The sequence below is a fragment of the Eulemur rufifrons genome, chromosome 15, assembly GCF_041146395.1.
Source record: "Eulemur rufifrons isolate Redbay chromosome 15, OSU_ERuf_1, whole genome shotgun sequence".
NCBI classification, from domain to species: domain Eukaryota; kingdom Metazoa; phylum Chordata; class Mammalia; order Primates; family Lemuridae; genus Eulemur; species Eulemur rufifrons.
The window spans coordinates 2,425,867-2,435,049 of record NC_090997.1 but is presented as its reverse complement, the minus strand read 5'-3'; the positions used below and the strand labels follow the sequence as shown (position 1 = coordinate 2,435,049).

At 46.7% G+C, this 9,183-nt stretch overlaps 1 protein-coding gene across 1 annotated transcript; it reads right to left on the bottom strand.

Moving 5' to 3' along the window:
• Nucleotides 1-3,800: 3,800 nt before the first annotated feature.
• AIF1 (allograft inflammatory factor 1) lies at nt 3,801-5,586 on the bottom strand. The gene is made up of 6 exons (XM_069488282.1): nt 5,506-5,586; nt 5,296-5,357; nt 5,151-5,217; nt 4,736-4,777; nt 4,393-4,555; nt 3,801-4,124 (listed from the first exon to the last, which is right to left on the bottom strand). The coding sequence occupies exons 1-6, from the start codon at nt 5,531-5,533 to the stop codon at nt 4,040-4,042; spliced, it is 447 nt and encodes a 148-aa protein (XP_069344383.1). The 5' UTR covers nt 5,534-5,586; the 3' UTR covers nt 3,801-4,039.
• Nucleotides 5,587-9,183: the final 3,597 nt, after the last annotated feature.

Genomic DNA, 9,183 nt, shown 5'->3' with positions numbered 1-9,183 from the left:
TTATTTGCATAGTGCATGCAAATCATTTGAACAAAGATAGGCTAGGAATGACCTATTTATCAAAATATGGACAACCAATGACTAAGATGGACATTTAATTTTATAACCTATAATTTTCATGCATAGATTTTTATATTTGATATTATTGGCAATTTGTATTTTCTTAACAATGGGTTTTATTTTACAAAATTTCAATAGTATTACCCCACTGTAGAACCCTCTGTTCTCGTCCGACTTATTGCCCATTCAACGAATCATTCAACAACTATGCTTTTGAAGGTGCAGGAAATATGCATAGAATATTATAGAAGTAGAGGAATAAAATCTGACAATGCCTGGGGAGGTTTAGAAATGCTTCCAGAAAAATTCTTAATAAGAGTTTTGAGGAACTAGTTAGAACTTATCCAAGTTTGAGGAGAGGGTCCACATCGCAGGCACTGTGAACAGGTAAGTGGAGGCATGGGTTTGGGGAGCTGCGCCTAGACTGATGTGGCTGAATAAAGGGACTGCCTGTTCATTATGGAAAATGCAGGCAGAATAGTTAGCAGAAATCAGATAAGAATTTTAGCCTGAAGCTCACCAATATTTAACATGACTGCAGTTTCAAACTTTCTTTTTTCTTTTTCGAGATAGGGTCTCATTCTGTTGCCCAGGCTGGAGTGCAGTGGTGTGATCATAGCTCACTGCTGCCTCAGCCTCCCCAGTTGCTAGGACTATAGGTTCATGCCACCACACCCAGCTAATTTTTTTATTTTTTTGTAGCATCGGGGTCTTGCTATGTTGCCCAGGCTGGTCTCAAACTCTTGGCCTCAAGTGATCCTCCTTCTTTGGCCTGCCAAGTGCTGGGATTACAGTCATCAACCACTGTGCCCAGCCAGTTTTCAAACTTTCCAATGGTTCTCTTGTCCCCTCTTCTTGGCCAGCTACCACATATACCATTTTGGTTTTGCAGTAAAATTTCTTGAAAGAATTTTGCTGCAATTTTTTTTTCATACTCATCGTCTCTAGTTTCTCTCCTTTCAGTCTCTGTTAAACCCACTCCAGTGAAGCCGTCACCCCTACCCTCTACCAAAACTGGGTTTTTCAAGGACATCCAGATTCCTGGTTTAAAATAGCATTTATGCACTGATGATTCTCAAAAGTATATCTTCATCACGGACCTCTCTCCCAAACTCCAGACTTGTATACACAACAATATATTTGACATTCCTCTTGGGTATCAAATAGATCATTTCAAATTCAGTATGTCCAAAACTGAACATTTGATATCTAGGACCTCAAGACCTGCTCTATCCACAGCCTTCACCATTTCAGCTCATGGCAATTTTTAAAAACCCAGTTAAGCCAAAAATCTTGGAATCCTCATGGATTCCTTTCTTTATCTCACTCCCCACTTTCTATCAGACAGGAAATTCTATGTTGAGAAAATATCCAGGATCCAACCTGTTCACCTGCACTGCTTCCACCTTAATCTGAGCCACCCTCATCTCTCACCTGGGTTACAGCAACAACCTCCTAATTGGTCTCCCTGAGTCTACCCCTGCTCCTAAAGTCTATTCTCTATACGTCAGCCAGAATGGGCCTTTGCTCAAAGAAGGCCTCCTGCTCAAAGTCCTACAGTAGCTCCCTGTTACTCTCAGAATAGAAGCCAGAGTCCTTACAGTGGCCTGTAAGACCCTAGATGACCTGGCCCCCTATTATGTCTCTGATTTTACTGCTCTCCCTACTTGCTACCAGGCCTCGGGGCTTTTCCCTCTGTCCGCCTGGCTCTCTCCTTTCTCTCTTGACGTTTTTTGCTCAATGTTAATCACCTCTTCAGTGAGGCCTATCCATTCAAAATTTTAATCTTCCCTGTGCCCATTCACCCACATCCTGGTACCCCGATAACCCTTTAACCTGTTCTACCTCTTTTTGTTTTTCTTTTTTTTTTATACACTACTTGTCATCTTCTAATAGATCATGTGAGTTTTAAATTATGTTTATTGTTTATTGTCAGTCCTCTTCTCCTACCAGTTCCCAAAATACATAGAATGAAAATTTCCCAAAGGCGGGGATCTTTGTTTTGTGCACTTACATCCCAAGCATCTAGAATAGGAAGTGGCAGATAGTTGATGCCCAATAAATGATTTTTTAAATCTTGTTTGTCAAAGTGTATGTGTGTGTATATATATATAATATATATATATAGAAAGATGTACATTTGGATGAATTTTCACAAACTGAGCAGAACATGTAAACAAAAACAGAAACTTAACTACCACCCCAGAAGCTGCACTAGGGCCTCTTCTGTTCACTGCCCACCCCCAAGGCTAACTAATATCCTGACTTCTATTAATAGCAACATCGGTGAGTTTTACCTATTCTTGTACTTTATACAAACAGAATTGTATAGTAAGGGTTCTTTTGTGTCTGTCCTCTTCTGCCCAACATCGTTTTTTTGAGACAGGGTCTCACTGTGTTACCTGGGTTGGTCTCAAACTCTTGAGCTCCAGCAATCCTCCCACCCCAGCCTCCCCAATGGCTGGGACCACAGATGCACACTACTGCGCCTGGCTTGCCCAACATTATATCAGTGGGGTTCACGTATGTTGTTGTGTGCAGTTGTAGTTTGTTAATTCTCCCAATTTATTTATCCTGAGTGAATGAATGATTTAAGCCCCAGATTCTTTCTGTCTTTCTTAGTGTCACCAGGGTTGTTGCAAGAACTAAATGAATTAATACATGGAAAACATTTTTCATTATTTTTTTTAAGGCTAGTCAAAAGAAGCAGTGGGAGAGGAGAAGGAGCCAAGAAATCCATACCTGATTGTGATCAATTAGTTGTAAACAACACTGCACTTGGACCAGCCTGGAAAGCATTGAGAATGGTATTTGGTACATAGTAGGTGCTCAGTAAAGGCCAGCTACTAATTTCATTATATTTAGATATTCAGTTTATTCAATGTTTGTATTTATTATGATCTTTTCTTCATCTGAAGTCCTATACAGTTACTGTAGGTCTACAGGAATCAGCAAGTAGGATGCCTCCCTGGCTTTACCATTGAAAAGGGCCACCATGGGACGCCCCAGTGGCTAGGTCTGTCCTTATTACGTGAAACAAGCTGGGCTAATCAGATTCTTTCTTTCCAGGGAGTCAGGAAATCTGAAACAGTGGCCAGAGATGGGTTTGCTAGAGTTGACTCATCTGGACCCCTTGGGGGAGGAAAGGTCTGGCTTCATCAGAAGCCCTGGGGCTCTTAGGCTCCTGCCTTCCCTGGGGTTGCCCAGTCATCCCTTTCTGTCATTCAGAGATCCTGTGTCCCCATTATCTGCACACAGTAGCCTCTCAGTACAACTTGCTTTTCCCTTCATTAGGTAGACTGTTTCGGTAGCTTGTCCCCAAAAGGACTGCAATGACATATTTAACTCTTAAAATTATCAGGCCTTAGAGTATTGTGAATCCTTTATTTCATTCAGTAACACCAGTTCTTTCATTCATCCATCCGTTCATTCAAGTTTTAAACATTATTGAGGGCTTGTGATGGGTAGGCATGAGAGCGTAAGGTCATTTTATCCCCATTTTCAGCTAAAAGCCTCAGAGAGGCTGAGTAATTTGTCAAGGTTACAAAACTTGTGGTGGTGGAGAATGTTAGTTCACGGTATTCTTCATTCTTCACGAAAGCTACCATGGGCCTGGATAATATTCTTTTTGTCTGTACATGTCTTTTTGTCCTGCCTTAATTCCTTGAGGTCAAGGCTGTTTTCTACAGCTGGAGTCTCTCTGGGCGCACAAAGACATCTGCTATCGTAGATGCACTACAGAATTATTGATGGGTGGTTCACATGGGCAAACCCTTGCTGGCATTCCCTCAAAGAAATTTCTGTCCTTCCCAAACTCAGGTGAAAAAATCCCCCAAATAAAAACCAAGCTGATTTGATCTGACAGGGGAGGATAATTTATTTAATTTGGTTTGACTCTGGCTCACAATTTTGTCTTCTTTTTCCATGTCCCAGTCATTAGAAGCCACTTCAATCCCACCACACCCCCTTTCCCCTCAAATCAGGGCAACTCAGAGATAGCTTTCTTGGCTGGGGGACCAATGGGCTTTTCCTGTTCTCTTGCTTTCTTCTCATACATCAGGATCCTGGTTGAGACAGGAAGAGACACAGGGATCAGGGAACACTCCTCCCAAGGGAATAAATCCTAGGCTGAGGGTGGGAAGAGAAGAGGGCAGGGGTGGAAGTGTGGGAGCTGTGGGGACCAGGGGAAGGGGATGGGGATGGGGATGGGACCTTGGAAGGGTCTCTCTTAGGATGGATGCTGAGGAATGTGTAGAAAAGTTGAGCCTGGGGGGAGGGGTGGGCGGAGGAGAAAACGGGTCAGTATACAGGAGGTTGGAACTGGGCCCTCACATTTTTAGGATGGCGGATCTCTTGCCCAACATCATCCTGAGAAAGTCAGGGTAGCTGAACGTCTCCCCAGAGCCACCCGACACCTCTCCAATTAGTTTCTTGAGCTCTAGGTGAGTCTTGGGAACCCCAAGTTTCTCCAGCATTCGCTTCAGAGACATGATATCTGGAGGCAGGATGGGGGTGGAGAAGAGGAGGAATCCCTCTCTCTCCTCCCACCTCCACATTCCCATTCCCGTTCCTCCTTCTCTGGTAGGTGGGCCCTCCCAGACCGTGGGGATGGAGCACTGGGAGAAACTCCAGTCTACCTAGGCCTGCCCACTCCCCCAAATCACCCTTTTCTCACCGATATCTCCATTTCCATTCAGATCAAACTCCATGTATTTCTCTGGGTGAGGGGAGAGAGCAGGGAGGGTTAAGTGCTGGTTGGAAAGTCTCTGGCAGGGGTTGAGGAGGGGTTGCTGAGCTAGGGCTGGGGGGAGGGGAGGAGGAGGTGTGGGGGGAGGGGAGGAGGGGAGGAGTAGGTGGAGGAAGCAGGGTGGGGGAGTTGAGGGGCCCTGTTAGGGTATAAGAAACTAGAGGGGGTGCTGAGAGGGGCAGGCCAGGGAATGACACCACAACATTAGGGGTGGCAATAAAGGCAGGCTCCCCTCTTCCTACCAGGAAAGTAAATTTTGTGTCCCTGCTGTCTCTGCCCAGTTCTTGTGGAAATCTTACCCCCTACCCCAATCCCCTCTCCACCCCTACAGGTGTCCCCTCACTTTTGAAGGCTTCCAGTTTGGAGGGCAGATCCTCATCACTGCTATATTTGGGATCCTCCAGGAATTGCTGTTGGGGGATAGTAAGAGCCAGGGTAGGCCCTCCCTGCCCAGATGCCACCCCCAGGCTCTGCCCCCTTCCTTTTACCTTGTTGATCTCATCCAGTCTCTCTTCCTGCTGGGCCTTCAGCAGTCCGAAAGCTTTTCCTCCTGTGGGGGCACAAAGCTTCATCAATCCTCACTCCTCCCTTCCTCTCCTCGCCCCATGCCAGCCCAGGGACATCGGGAGTCTGCACTGAGGCCAGGTCCGCCCCTCCTTGCTCGCTTTTCCTGCTCCTGCCTCTTCCACCCTCCCTACCCTGCAAATCTCTGGCCGTGCTGCTCATAGCTCAGCAGATGCTGGTGGAGGTGGGAGACAGACCAAGCTGGCTCGGGCTGTTGCGGCACTAGCACTCTCCTCTCCCAAACTTCCCCTTTCCCCTCGTTCCCTCCTCCTCTACCTCCCAGGCCTCACTTCCCCATCGGCTTCTGCTGACACTAGCACCCCAAGAAGAAGGGGGAGCTGGGTATAAAATGGAGATGAGAAAATAACATTCTCCCAATTCCTCTTAAATGAGAGTCCAGTGTGTACATGAAATAATACTTTGCTAAGCCACTGGAGGTGTAGGGGAAGATGCCCTGAGACCCCAGGGACATTTATTCTCAGAAACAAAGGGTCTTTGAACAGAAATCTTTCTGAGCACCTACTAGGCTTTCCACCCTAACACCAAGGTTCAGGGAACTATAAGACCTTGCATTTTGTCAGGTTTCCTGAGTCTGGGCTGGCGGGTGTGGATAGGGAGCCCAGGAAGGGCTGACTGAATCTTTGAACACTGTGGATGGGAGAAGAATCAAGTCTGCTGGCAGCTCCCAGAAGTGGTGCCCAGAAGATGGGCACAGGGCCTGGAAAGGGAGAGAAACTTCACTCCCAGCCCAGCAGCTCCAGGGAGACCCTTAGAAATACGGAATCCTCTAACAGAAGACTCTCATCTTACCTCCTTTGAAATCTTCAGTGAAATCTATGGAGATCAGGAATTAGAGAATTTCTGTTTGTTTGTTTTGAGACAGGGTCTTGCTCTGTTGCCCGGGCCAGAGTGCCGTGGTGTCATGATAGCTCACTACATCCTCCAACTCCTGCGCTCAAGTGATCCTCCTGCCTCAGCCTCCAGAGTACCTGGGAGCCACAGGCTCGAGCCTCCATGTCCGACTAAGTTTTTCTATTTTTCTTGTAGACAGGGTCTCGCTCTTACTCAGGCTGGTCTCCAACTCCTGGCCTCAAGCGATCCTCCTGTCTTGGCCTCCCAGAGTGCTAGGATTATAGGAACGAGCCACCTCTCTGCCTGGCAGGAATTAGAGAATTTAAGTAGATTCTTTGGAGGAACTGAAAGTGGTACTGAAATAGACATTTGTGGACACAAGAGCCAAGGAGTGAGGCCGACATCAGCTTTGCGTGCTGCCATGCATTCATGGACGTACGCGTGTTCGTGTGGTGTGAGGGCTAGTGACTGTTTCGCAGAGTGGGTGATGGCCTCTGACACATGCCCTCCCCAAGCATGTCATTTTTCCCTCAGCCACGGCTGGCTAGTCACTTCCCACGGAGATGAGAAGAGTACATCCCCCTCACTGAGACCCTTGTCCAAACTCCCTGCCCAGGGCTCCATCCGCCCTGCCCCAGCACTAATGAAGACACCTCTCCGTCTCTCCTCCCCACAACCTATTTCCTCTTGTGCAGCTGGGAGTTCTCACTTCTCACTGCCCTCTCCCTGACCTGGGCAGGTGGCGGAGATGCTGGAGTGGACTCTGACTTCTTGACTTCCCTTTATTGCAGCCGTCCTGTCCCCCTGCAGAGAGAGCTCAGTGCCTGCTGGGGAGATTCATTTCTTTATTCGTACATTCATTCACAAGTGTTTGCTGAATGCTTACTGTATGCCAGGCATGCTTCTAGGCCCAGAGAACCCAACAAATGAAAACGCTTGTTCTCATGGTCAGTCTAATTGGGGAAGGCAGGCAGTACAAATAAATAAGTATGTTAAAGGTGATAGGTGCCTGTGGAGGAAACCAAAGTGGGGAAGAAGGATCGAGTGCTGCCAGTGGACTGCAGTGTTAAATAGGGTGGTCAGGCAAGGCGTCTCCGAGAAAGTGGTATTTGAGCAAAGATTCCAAGGAGGCGGGGGAACAAGCCATGTGAATATATGGGTAAAACGGAAAACCAATTCTGGCTCCTGAAGTGGGGTAGGTATCGCTATGGCTGTTCCTGTTGAATCCAGAACTGTAGGCCAGACGTGGGACTGGAGGACAAGCAAGAGATGCTGACCGGGTCCAGCGATCCGGAGGAGCAGGACGAGGAAGAGGGAGAGTAGGAATCGGTGGATCCCCAGCAGCAGTGATGCAGCCATGCACGCTGCTGGAGAAAGGAGTACAGCCCGGGAGCAGCCGGAGCTCTGTGGGGCCCTTTGAGTTCTTGCACAGGGGACCACTGCATGGGCCACAGACTCATTAACAGCTTGAAATCAATGTACAGACTCATTCACCCCAGCTTCCATCACCTGGGTATCAGGATATTTCCTTGTGGTTTCAAACATGCCACTTGTTTCTAATCCGTGTAACTATGAGTTCATGTGAACCTCATGGATTCTGGCGTGGGCAAGTAGCTTCTGTAATTAGCAGTGATTCCATCTTAATAAAATCCTGTGATCTGCAAAAAGGAAAAATACACTGTTTTTCTTTACACTCACAACATTTATATATACACAATAGAATATTATTCAGCCATCAAAAAGAAGGAAATCATGTCTTTTGCAGCAATATGGATGGAACTGAAGGCCATTGTCATACGTGAAACAACTCAGACACAGAAAGAGAAACACCGCGTGCTCTCACTTGTAAGTGGGAGCTCAATACTGTGCACCCACCGAAACGGAATGTGGGACTGTGGACACTGGAGACGCAAGGGATGGCGGAGTGGGAGCGGGCGGATGGTGGGAGGGTGCTTGGTGGGTACAATGTGCTTTGCTCCAATGATGGATGCACTGAAGGTCATGACTTCACCACAATGCAACATATCAATGTAACAAAATTGCATTTGTACCCTATAATGTATACAACTAAGAAAATACAAATAAAAACCAAAATAAATTTAGAAATTAAAAAAAAGCAATAACACTTCACTTCTCACACCAAATGTGTGTGGGCTTCTCCCATACCAACCAATTTTCCAATTCTTGGTGGATACCAATTTGACTAAATTCTGACGCTGTCTACCCAGAGTTATTGTCTAATCCCACAAGTTAAAGGTCTCAGTCCCACAAGATTACAAGATTGCCCCTACAGCTTTTTTTTTTTTTTTTTTTTTTAGAGACAGGGTCTCCCTCTGTCACCCAGGCTTGAATGCAGTGGTGCGATCATAGCTCACTGCAGCCTCGAACTCCTAGCCACCATGCCTTGCCTGTCCCCACTTCAGATGTCAATCACAAACAAGTTCAAGCCTCCAGGACAGACCAGCTAGCTATAAATCAGGGGTTCCTATGACTCCCTACTTTGGTTCAATAATTTGCTAGTACCTTTCCGATAGTCCCTGGAAAACATTTTTTTTTTTTTGCTAGAATGGTGTGTAGAATGGTGTGCAGAACTTAGGGAAATATGTAACGTTTACTAGGTTATTATAAAGCACACATCTCAGGAACAGATGGAAGAGTTGCACAGGGCAAGGTACTGGGGGTGTGTGTGGGGGGGGCTTTCACACCCTCTCTGGGCAGGGCACCCTCCCGACACCTCCATGCATTCACCAACCTGGTGGCTCTCCAAACCCCATCCTCTTGGGATTTTTAGGGAGGCTTCATTATACAGGCATATTGATTAAATCACTAACCATTGCTTAAAAGTCAGGGGGTGGAGCTGAAAGTTCCAACCCTGTAATCACACAGTTGGTTCCCCTGGCATCAGCCCCTCTCCTTAGGGGCTTTCTGAAAGTCACCTTATTAACATAAACTCAGGTGTA